At 37.1% G+C, this 11,361-nt stretch overlaps 1 protein-coding gene across 3 annotated transcripts; it reads left to right on the plus strand.

The window, feature by feature from the left end:
* The first annotated feature begins 7,216 nt into the window (after positions 1–7,216).
* LOC110912679 (probable ribosomal RNA small subunit methyltransferase B) lies at positions 7,217–11,091 on the plus strand. Of its 3 annotated transcripts, none has more exons than XM_022157459.2 (15): positions 7,217–7,416; positions 7,516–7,593; positions 7,674–7,828; positions 7,934–8,047; positions 8,110–8,175; positions 8,256–8,339; positions 8,450–8,536; positions 8,887–8,978; positions 9,054–9,174; positions 9,254–9,314; positions 9,838–9,945; positions 10,012–10,130; positions 10,337–10,408; positions 10,478–10,563; positions 10,636–11,091. In XM_022157459.2, the coding sequence occupies exons 1-15, from the start codon at positions 7,302–7,304 to the stop codon at positions 10,700–10,702; spliced, it is 1,425 nt and encodes a 474-aa protein (XP_022013151.1). In that variant the 5' UTR covers positions 7,217–7,301; the 3' UTR covers positions 10,703–11,091. The 3 variants fall into 3 exon arrangements, with proteins under 3 accessions (XP_022013151.1, XP_022013150.1, XP_035830476.1); XM_022157458.2 differs by having other exon boundaries at positions 10,655–11,091; XM_035974583.1 differs by having other exon boundaries at positions 9,063–9,174; positions 10,655–11,091.
* The last annotated feature ends 270 nt before the right edge of the window (positions 11,092–11,361 follow it).

Consider the following 11,361-nt stretch of genomic DNA (forward strand, 5'->3'; position numbering starts at 1 on the left):
TATCTAAAGATCCCGGTTCCACACCACAAAACTATCGAATAGAAATCCATTCTGAGTTTAACCTGCGTCTAGCCTAGGTAGTCTTCATCGCCTCTGAGTTAAGTCTTCATCCTAATTCGCGTCTAGTTCGTCTAGTTAGTATAATTTTAATTATATTTTTAGGATTTTTAGAAACCCCCCAATCAAATAAATAATTAGTAAGTCGTGTCAGTCTAAGTCTAGATAGAGTCATTAGCGTAATTTAGTAGAGTCTCTTGGGTTCGATACTCGGACTTCCTTAGGCTATACTGCATCGATCGGTACACTTGCCGGTTGTGTGGTTTAGGGTTTAGAGAGTCTTAGTTTTATAAATTTAAAGCTTAGAGAGTCTAGTTTAGGGTAATTTTAGTTGTTTTAATTAACCCACTTTTAGCACATCAGTAATCAATCGAGTCGCAATCGAAACGCAATCGAACTCAATTGCACAACGAATCGAACTTGCAAATCGAATACGAAGCAAGGACGATTGTATGTAGATATCGCACAACGAACCGATTTCGGGTTAAACATGAAACACCGTCCCGAATCGTTCACTAATCAGATTTGGGTGATTCATGTCCGATTAGGGGAACTAAGTAATGATGCGACTTCTGTTGCTTGACTCATTATCAAAATACCTCGATAAAACAACAAACAATAAAAAAAACCAAGTGTTAGACGAACAGGCCGACCAGGACAAGGCACTGTTCGATCGGACTGCTGTCCGAACGGACAGCCAGCCAAACGGACAGACAGCCGAACGACTGGCCAGCCGATAGGCTAGCACACGGGTCCCACACTTAACCAACCTATCTTGAAGATTGAGTATTGAACGAACTGCTGTCCGATCGGACTGCCATCCGATCGGATTACTCTTCGGATCATGAGATACTTGACTTTAAATACTTAATCGATTTTTCAACATGTTCGATGCACGGAAATGCCACCCGATCGAACTACTGTCCGATCGAGTGACCTCTTGCTGAGGACATGTTCTTCACTGAAGTACCAGCCGACCGGGTTGCCGACCGATCGAACGATCGTTCGATCGACCGACCTGAAAGGCGAAGATACTTTAAGGTTTTCAAATGCTACAACGAAAACTTCAAAAGACAACCATCATACACAAACACATCCTACTCAAAGGAAGAAACAATCCACTCGAACAGCCACCCGATCGGACTCCCGTCCGACCGGACAACTGTCCGAACGGACTGTCAACCGAACGGTCAGCCGTCCGATCGGACTACCGTCCGGTCGACCAGCTGTCCGATCCATCGACACTTGTTTCCGTTTTACGCATTGCTTATCGTTATACTATCGAACTGTTCAGGCTAACCTTACTCTCAAGCGCTCCCTTCAATCTATCAACCGCTGTGAGTATACTCGATCCCTTTTTGCTTTATGCACTTTTGGGTGTTACATACGTTACTTATACGAAAACACATCGAACACACTACGCAATACTTTTAAACGCTAACTGTTACCGCATGTTATACGTGACTTAATGAATGCTTGTTTGTTGTGTTTACACATGGAATGCTGTCTACCTGCCTTAACGACGATAGTACTATAGTTTGGACTCAGCACCCGCTCATGCGGGGGTTGTTAAGGACAATTATTTGCATGGATTACAGTGGTGATCATGTATCACGAACTGCCTCGGGCAATTATTTTCCTCTGTGTACGTGCTGGTTATGCGTAAACTATTTCGAACTCTATATGCTATTATCAAACTTGTATACTCGCCTTTACACTATGTGTATTGACTTTTATTTTAATGTATGTGACAGGTGTTTAGGATGCTTATCTGCTAGGAAAGCGAGGCTAGAATAAAGCTCTAGAGTCCAATAAATAGTTGTCTGTAGTAATTGAATCAAGGGTCTCTAGAAGCAGATAAACAATTGCTATATTTAAATCTGAGTTGTCGGAACAGAATTAATTGCCTACATTTGGTCTTTAATAATTTGTTTACTGTTTGAGACATTGTATGGGACATGTTATTTTAAATTGAATAGTAATGATAATTGTTATGGAAACTTCTGGACAATCTGTTTCGCTGTAACATTCCTATTTTTATATAAGAATTATAAGTTTGGTTAAATTTATTAACCACTAATAACTAGTAACTAGTTTATTTTTAATATAAATATTCAACCCAAATAGTTTTAAACACTATTTTATATAGTTGGTTGAAATATTATACCAATTAATTGGCCTATGTATGGGTGACCTGTCTAATAAAAATAAAAGTATATAAAAACTTATATTATTAGACAGGTATATTACGGGTAAGTCGACTGTTAGAAATATAAAGTACCTAGACGAAACTAGTGACCGTATAATAATTAAATTATAAAATACATTGTATTTGAACCTACTCCGTTTTTAATGAAACTTGGTTCAAAATATAAACAAAAATATTCTCATTCTAATGACATATTCATTGTCTTATAAAACGTCATATTTTAGAAGTTATACGAGCCAAATAAGTAAAGCAGGTGAATTAATTATAATAATAAAATAATTAAAACTTAATATTTAAATCATATACGTTTACGTGTAAAAATATAAATAATATAATAATAAAACTAACAATTGAGATTGTGAAATTTGGTGTAGGTGTCAAGATAGGAATCAAAATAAAATAATAAAACCAATGAATTCTAAATGGCTACGTGTTCCATATTATGAAGAAATCTTACGTGTCCCAAATTTTCGTAATCCCTAAGTTACATTACATTGCATGGTATATATAGACATTCCAACAAGTTCCAACAAATGTTGAGATTATTTCTTTCTTCCTTTCGATCTCACACTCTCTCTCTCTCTTTCTCTCTCTCTCTCTCTCTATATATATATATATATATATATATATATATATATATTTATTTATTTTTATTTACCTCATAATAATAATAAGGCTCTGCCTCGTTCTAAGTATTTTAACTCCCGATCACCGCTAGCCTTTCCGATTGATCTGAGCCCCATAACACATGTCAGGGCTTTGCCCGACTAAGTTTGTTGGGGTTCTGTCTTGGGACTTCGGGACAAGGTTGAATTAGGGGTACTATACTTAACACGAGTACATTATATATTTTTAAATAGCTCAAATGTTATACCCAAAATTTATACCAGGAGTCTTTCTAGTTGAACCCTAAAGTTACAAAGTGGGTCCATTCTCTTTTCTCACTATTTTATTCTTTTTTCTTTATGATATAATTATATTAAAAAATGTCCCAAATCGATCCATAAGTAAAAACCTGGACCCCTGAAACCCCAATCCATATAAAAAATGAAGAAATCAAGAATTCTGGTCTTCAGGCGGGCCGCGTAAAGATAAGCCGAGGCTTACGTGGGCCGCGACAGCAAGGCAAATCTCCGGATAAGCTTAAGGGACACGTGACATTCACCTGGCAAACCTACTGATGAACCAGCAACCCTACGCGTAGATTAGGCGGCCACGCGGGCCGCGTAAGGGTCGAGCAAAGGTTTACGCGGGCCGCGTGAAACCCAATTTTCACCTATAAATAGGATAGGCTACGAGCATTCCTCTGGTGTCGAAATCATTTCATAAAAACGAAGTTTGGCTGCTCAAAATTCGAACTTTACTTTTAATATAGTGAGATACTGCTACGATACAGGGTATTAACTCGATCGCTATTACGATTCAATTTCCGATCGATTGGAACTATCCAATGGATGTTTAAGTGCTGCTCAAATTGGGCTTATACTTTGTCATTCGTCGTGATTCCGACAGGATGTTTGAGTGTCGCCCGAACTCGGGCTATACTCTGTCATTCGTTGCGAATCCGCTGGATGTTTAAGTATCGCACTTTGTCATTCGTTGTGAGGGTTTCATCTCGTGAGTTTATCGTAAATGCTGTATTAGTTAATTACCTAGTTTCGTGTGCATTATCGCTTAAATTAGGTTATCAGACTTATCAGTGGACTAAACACTACCCCTTACACTTACAATCAAAGTAGATGCTAATTCTCAGAAGAATCTGAATCATGAAGCTTGTTAATTCAATACTGCATACTTATAATGTGTGTCATTCTCTTTTTATCAACTGTTTTACAAAACTCCAAATTATTTTCAAAGTTATAATTACAGGGATTAAGTCTTTGTAATTACCAAGTTACAGCCGGTATGTGGGGTTTTGTATACATTACTTATTTCCCGTCACCATTGGACAACGAGTTAGCCAATGGGTGATCTGACCATAGTCACAGACACCATTTGGACAACGAGATAGCCAATGGGTAGTCGAGTGACAAATACTGTGGGTATATGGTTGATATAGAAACATTGTAATCGCTCTTAATACTGTATATTATAACGAATCTGTTTTTGTATAAAACCTGAATGAACTCACTCAGTATTTCCCGCTGACAAAACCTTTTTAAAACGCGTTTCAGGTAATTACAGTAGATTGGAGTAAGGATTGGATCCGGCACTAAAGAACTTCAAGAAGTGGCTTATTTTATTAATTAAATCAACTTAAGAAATATTGTTTTTGGGTTTATCCCATATTAAAAGCTACCTTTGTAAAACATGAATTTATTCCATCTATTTAAATAAAATCCGGTGTTTTCTAAACTCTGATATTTTTCCTAACTCACGGTCCTGATGAAATTTCCGCTGCAATGTTTTTCAAAAGTAACCACCGGTACCACGGGCTGCTCGCGGCTCCCGATTTCGTCAAGGGTGGGGTCGGGGGTCGTGACATTCGCTCAGTGCCGATGATTCCGCCATCGGTTGGGGTGTGACAAAAGCACATATCAGTTAACTTAGTTAACTGACCGGTTGGTCATGATTACAGAGAAGGAAATACATAATGTAAAGTTTACCAAACAATCGAACAATGTACAACCCAGGTGTGCCAACACGACATGAAAGGTAATCCTAAGTGTCGGAGGCTGGACGGGTTCACTTGTTCTAGGTCTAGGAAGTTGTTTGGGTGTTCGTTTACGAGTTTAAGTGAGACGGTGGTTTTAGATTGGAAACCCAAGTTCCCATAGAACACACACTGATGTTCCATAATTAACTATATGGAAAATAGCAATCTGGACAATCATTCAACACTTGAAAATCGTCGGAACTAGATGAACAGTTGCATTCGTAAGAATGGGGATGTCCCCTTCGGACGGATGCGCCTGCCATTCGGACGGATGTGGCTGTTTCTCAGTAAATCAGTTCGGTTTTGTTTGAACTGACCACCTACTCAACTGGAATTGGTTACATCTTGAATCCACAGCTATTTACTCAGTTTGTGAGCTCGATGCACTTCAAATCCAGTTAAGTTTGAATTCAGAAGGTTTGTAAAAAGGTTTTTGAAAGGATCTAGCTTCATTTCCAGCTTGGTCCTTAACTGTTTAAGAGTTTGTATTAGGGGTGAGCAAGTTTAGGTCCGGACCGAAAATAACCGAGAACCGAACCGAAAAATACCCAACCCGACCCGAACCTAAGTACCTAGGTATTTAGATCGGTTCCAATTTTTCATATAAAATAGGGTCGGGTCGGGTCGGTTCTCGGTTCTTTTCATAGTGAAACCCGACTTTGACCTATGGACCGGAACCGACCCTATATTTAGGGTAGTGAATCGGTTCTGTATTTTATGTTTGATCGGTTCTCCGGTCGGGTCGGGTAATGGTCGGGTAGGGTCGGGTTTTACCTTTTGCTCACCCCTAGTTTGTATCAGATTGCCCAAGAGAATGTGACAACTGGCCCAAAACCGGTAATTTCCATACTATTTTATTTAATATTTATTTCCTGCATTTATGTGTTTACACGTCAACATTATGTGCTTATTCGATATGCAATTAAATTCATGCGTGTTTCATATATTAACTGTCACATTATACTATACTTTAAGCGTTGCGTCGAATTGATTAGCAAGCTCACCGGTTAGACAAGCTGCGTCAGCATGTCTGCAGAAAACAATCAGACAATAGATTTGGGACTTAGAAGTAGGTCCAATATAAAATATACATTGAAAACTAAGTAGGTGAACAAAGGTTAATACAAACACTTTTCGGAAGCTAAAACTGACACTAAAAAGTACCCGAAACGCACTCTAAATGTAGAATTCTGCAGAAATTCAGCAAAAACAGCAATTTAACATCAAAATAACATGCATAATTAAGGTTTGAATGTCCAGAATAACTTGTAAAGTGTCGGAAATGAAAACTGTCACAAAAGGTACTTCATATCTTACAAAACTGCGCTATTTAGCACTTTAACGAACCGGTAACCGAACGAATAACCGGACACTACCCAAAACACCAAAAATAGACTATAAGCATTGTTTTAGAGATATAAAACTAGTTATAATGCTAGAACACCATAAAAATCATAAAAACACATAAACTAGATGTGGTGGTTAGGATCCGACATGGCAGCTGGGTTGTAGATTGTGATTTATTTTGTAAAGTGGTGGCGACAGGATGTGGTGGTGGTGGCAGGATGTGGTGGTGGTTAAGGTTCTAGGGTTAGGGAATTGGGAATTGGGAAATGGGAAAGATGATGTATATATGCAATTATTTTAATTTTATTTATTAAACATTTAATTAAAAGAATGAATTGACCAGAATACCCTTAAGTGAATAAACTTAACTTAAAATTTTAACATGTTTAGAGCCAAAGACGTAGGTGTAATGAGTTTTCCAAATAAAGGACTGTAACAGTAATTATTGAAGTTAAAGGTCATCTGTTGCAATTTGATACAAACATAAAGGACGAAAAAATGTAATTTACCCTATTTTTTTATAACGTGCGTGATTATGTGTATAACATACGTAATTAGGGTTTGGAACAACCTATGCATAATTTTGAGTTTAACATGCGTAATTTTAATGTTTGGTGACATGCGGGGTTTGATTTTTTTACAACATGCGTAATTATGCATTATAACGTGCACGATTAGGGTTTAATCCAACCCATGCGTAATTATGCATTATAACATGCATACTTAATATGTGTAATTATGCCGAGTTAGTTACTATTCTGCCACCGCAGTCAATTGAAAGCTTAGATGCACGATTGAGATGTTCGCATACGTATCGCAGGAAAAGCAGTGCTGTATGGTCTGGATATTTTAATTTTAAATAGTATATAGTGAAATAATAATAATAATAATAATAATAATAATAATAATAATAAATAAATAAATAAATAAATTTAAAGCTGCAAAATGAATTGATAGATTGAGCGAGCGTGTATCTGAATTCCTAGAAAGTATGTATCTGTTGTGAGCTCACAATTGAAGCATAGAATTAGAATGGTTGTTCTTCAGTTGGCTTCAATCCACCTCTGTTGTTTGGCAGAGAAGAAGAAAGATTGTTGGAGTAAGCCATCCAAGTTGGGGGAATCAAGCGTTACTTACAGAAGAAAAGGTTATCCTGATTGATTTCCATTTCCCATCAAGGGAAGGGAAGGGTTGATTATCTTTTACTCACACACTCTCTCTCTCTCTCTCTGTGACATACTACTAGGTTCTGTTCAACAACAACAACAACAACAACAACGCAAAGCCCACAAGGTGAATCTGGATATTTCACCTCATAGAGCTGGTACTTCCCACCTCTAGTCATCATAAATCATGGAATGAGTGAGTCATATGGTTGAGTTAAAGCTTTCTTTATAATTATAGTGTCCGCAGTGAGATTAATGCGTATAGAGTTTGGTGGTGCCTTTGCCGACCTCTTAAATGAAAAAGGGAAGGGCTCAGGTGATAACGAGATGGGGTATGTTGAAAGAACGCTCGGCTTCTGCACTCGAGATTTGGATGATCGAGATCTCAGATTGGTATTTGAAAGATTAAGCAGTTTGAGAGGTTGAAAAAATATATATATATATATTATAATCTCATGTAATTTATGCTATCTTCTGTGTGACCTGTTTGGAGTGTAGGTAACTGACATTGTCGGGGGTACAATCCGTTGGAGAAAATACCTTGACTATTTGATTTTGTCCTTGTGCCATGACCCAAACACATTTAGTCGTATGGAACCTCTCCTATTACAGGTACATTTAAATCTTCAACATCTTTACATGCAAACTCAACTAACTCCACTTCTTGTCTGCAGATTCTTCGGATTGGATGCTACGAGATTGTAAAGCTGGATGTCCCTTCCTATGCTGTTGTAGACGAGGTAATAATTTTTTTTTTTATTGTTGGGATATACCGTGTTTGTTTGTTTATTGCATTTCACCGAACTGTGTGTAACTGCAGAATGTGCAGCTTGCAAAAGTTTCCCTTAGGCCGGGTGCTGGTAACATGGTCAATGGGATTCTTAGGAACCTCATTTTGCTTAAGGTTGTTTAACCCACCCTTCTCTTATATCATCACTTAAATCATGTTATCTGAATTAATACAAGGACATTTAATATTAGGTAAGTTGTAACGTGAATGTGTAAATTTTGCAGGAAACTAACTCTCTTCCTTCACCTCGGGTGGAGGGTGATGATCGTGCACAAGCACGTGCTCTTGCTATTCTTCATTCTCATCCAGTTGTAAGACCCACCCAACAGTTTATTTATTGTTTTGTTTAATTTCCATAAATAGTTAACATATAAAAAGCTTATCCAAATATTTTAAAAAATGATGATCCATTTTATTTTGTAAAATTTCAGAGGTTGTAAACGCTTAAAATACAATTCTGGTCACTATTAAAGTGACCATACCATTTCAATAATATCAGGGCCTTTTAATACACTTGATTTGTTGTACTTTTAGTTAAATCTTTTAACTTACTTAAGACGTTGGATCGGTTAGAAGTAAAACAACCCAAATCTATTACAGGTAAATGGCTGCTTGATTTCTTCAAATATATTGCTGCTAAAAACTTTAGATTTTTGTGTAGTGGATGGTGAGGCGCTGGATTAAGTACCTTGGACATGAAAAAGCTATCCAGCTGATGATGTGGAATAACAGTGATCCTAGTTTTAGTTTGAGGTTTCACTTGAGACTTATTATCATTCTTTTTTAATTTAAATGAGCATCTCATCATTTCTTACAAACTATTGCTAGGGCTAATAGAGGAAAAGGTTTTACACGATCAGAGCTTGTGTCACGACTTGAAACGTTGAAGGTACCCTATGAGCTGTCTCCTCACCTGGATGATTTTATTCGTATCAAGACGGGAATGCAGGTATCTATCTCAGTTGTTGTGCAATGAATGCTGTGTAGAAATGAGATTTTGTGCATGTAATGGATGATGATATTTACAGAGTGTTATACAAGGTGGGCTACTAAAAGAGGGCTTATGTTCTGTCCAAGATGAGAGTGCAGGTTATCATTTTCATTCAATATATTAATTACAATCTAGAATTTTAGATCACCATGGTTAACCCATTACAAGATTTGAAGACTGTGCTAAGTAGTTAATGCGGTAAAGTATCGGATATCGCGGTGGGATATCGGTAATTTTAATATCATGCTAAATTTATATATATAGCAATTTAACACTAACAAGTAAGAACTGACTAAGACTTAAAACACTAACATTTAACAGTAACAACTAACAATTAAGACTTAAAACGCTAATAGCAGCAATAAGAAGAAAAACGAATGGTAGAAATAAGAAGAATAGTACTGATATCGGGAAAATCAGTGATTTATCGATCAAATATTGGTCAAATATCGGACAATATCACTGATATTATCGGTACCGATATTCTGACCAGTATTTTGTACCGCTATCTCGGCATATATCAGGATATTAACTACATAGAGACTATGACTTTCATGGTTGACATATATATAAATATAATGATGATGATGATGATGATGATGATGATAAATCTGGATGCAGGTTTGGTGGTTTCGGTTGTTGACCCACAACCTGGAGAGAGCATACTTGACTGTTGTGCTGCTCCTGGAGGGAAGACTCTTTTCATGGCAGCCTGTTTGAATGGCCAAGGTAACTTGACTTATTCAGTTGTAAAACAAAGAAATACATAGTTTTAATATCGTTACATGTCTCTAGGCATGGTAACTGCGATTGACATAAACAAAGGGCGCTTGAGGATCCTCAAAGAGACAGCCAAACTGCAGCAACTTCATAATGTCATCACTACTGTGCATACCGATCTTCGTACATTTCCTGTGAGCAATTTTAAACATTCCTCTCTACTGATCATGGGAATGCAAACTAATATTTTGATATTATTTTTTTTTTTATAAATTTCGGGAAAACAACCATTACATTTTCTTCCATTTTTAGAAACTTTAAGATTGGAAAAATGACTGGTACATGTTTTCACAATGTGTAGTGTTTCGGGTGTGAAATTCACCTTGTTTCCTTATTTCAGGAGGATAATTGTGTGACCTATGATAAAGTGTTGCTGGACGCTCCATGTTCTGGACTTGGTGTTCTTTCTAAGGTCAACTTACTAAAAAATATTTTTATCTACCTGCATAAATACGTTTTATAAATTAGGAGTAGCTTGCAGAGAGCAGACTTGCGGTGGAATAGGAAGTCAGAAGATATGGAACAACTTAAAAATTTGCAAGATCAACTTCTTGATGCAGCTTCCAAGTGAGGCGGACAACCTTTTTATGTATTTGATTGTTCAAAAACTTGTAATTTTTGTTTTTGAAATGTAGTTAGGATTGTTTTGAGCTTGCAGGTTGGTAAAAGCTGGTGGAGTGCTAGTATACAGCACGTGTTCAATTGACCCTGAAGAAAATGAAGAGAGGGTGGCTGCATTTCTTCTCAGGCATCAGCAGGAATACAGCATAGATTCTGCAGAGAGATATATATCAGCTGAGTTTTTGACACAAGAGGGTTACTATTTCTCTAGCCCTGTCAAGAATAATTCTCTTGATGGTGCCTTTGCAGCACGTCTAATTCGTCAATCTTAACTTAAACTGCTGCTAGAGTCCTGACCTACAGGATAACTGTGAATGAGGAGGAGGAGGATAATCGCGTTTTAGTTCAGTTACAGGATTTTGATCTGGATTTCTAGACACGTTTGAATGAACAATGTTTACAAAGAAAGCAATTGGGTTCAACAAAAAACACTTCATTTTGGTTCAAAGCAACGGTTCAGACATCTTAAATCGTTATGATGTGTCTTGTGCTAAAAATCCAATTGTGAAACTTAAAAAAACCTCCTCACATAACGCATTTGTTACACAAACAATCACGCAATCCAACGGTGCTAACAAATGCAATTAATGAACACAACAGCTAAGCTAATGCTTCCAATTTACCAAAGTCATTGAAGAAGAAACATAAATCTACATCGCCAACAACTTTGTCCGGAAGGAGCAACAAGAAACAGAGTTTATACAAGTTTTGAGTCTCTTTCAATTTCATTCCAAAAAGTAAGTA

The sequence above is a fragment of the Helianthus annuus genome, chromosome 6 (genome assembly GCF_002127325.2).
Source record: "Helianthus annuus cultivar XRQ/B chromosome 6, HanXRQr2.0-SUNRISE, whole genome shotgun sequence".
Taxonomy (NCBI): domain Eukaryota; kingdom Viridiplantae; phylum Streptophyta; class Magnoliopsida; order Asterales; family Asteraceae; genus Helianthus; species Helianthus annuus.

Bases quoted from the DNA above. Each gene is read 5' to 3' on its own strand.
- LOC110912679 (XM_022157458.2), top strand. From the start codon at position 7,302: ATGGTTGTTCTTCAGTTGGCTTCAATCCACCTCTGTTGTTTGGCAGAG. The intron at 8,979-9,053 runs GTTTCACTTGAG...AACTATTGCTAG, and splicing joins GATCCTAGTTTTAGTTTGAG to GGCTAATAGAGGAAAAGGTT. The intron at 10,564-10,654 runs GTGAGGCGGACA...TTGAGCTTGCAG, and splicing joins CTTCTTGATGCAGCTTCCAA to GTTGGTAAAAGCTGGTGGAG.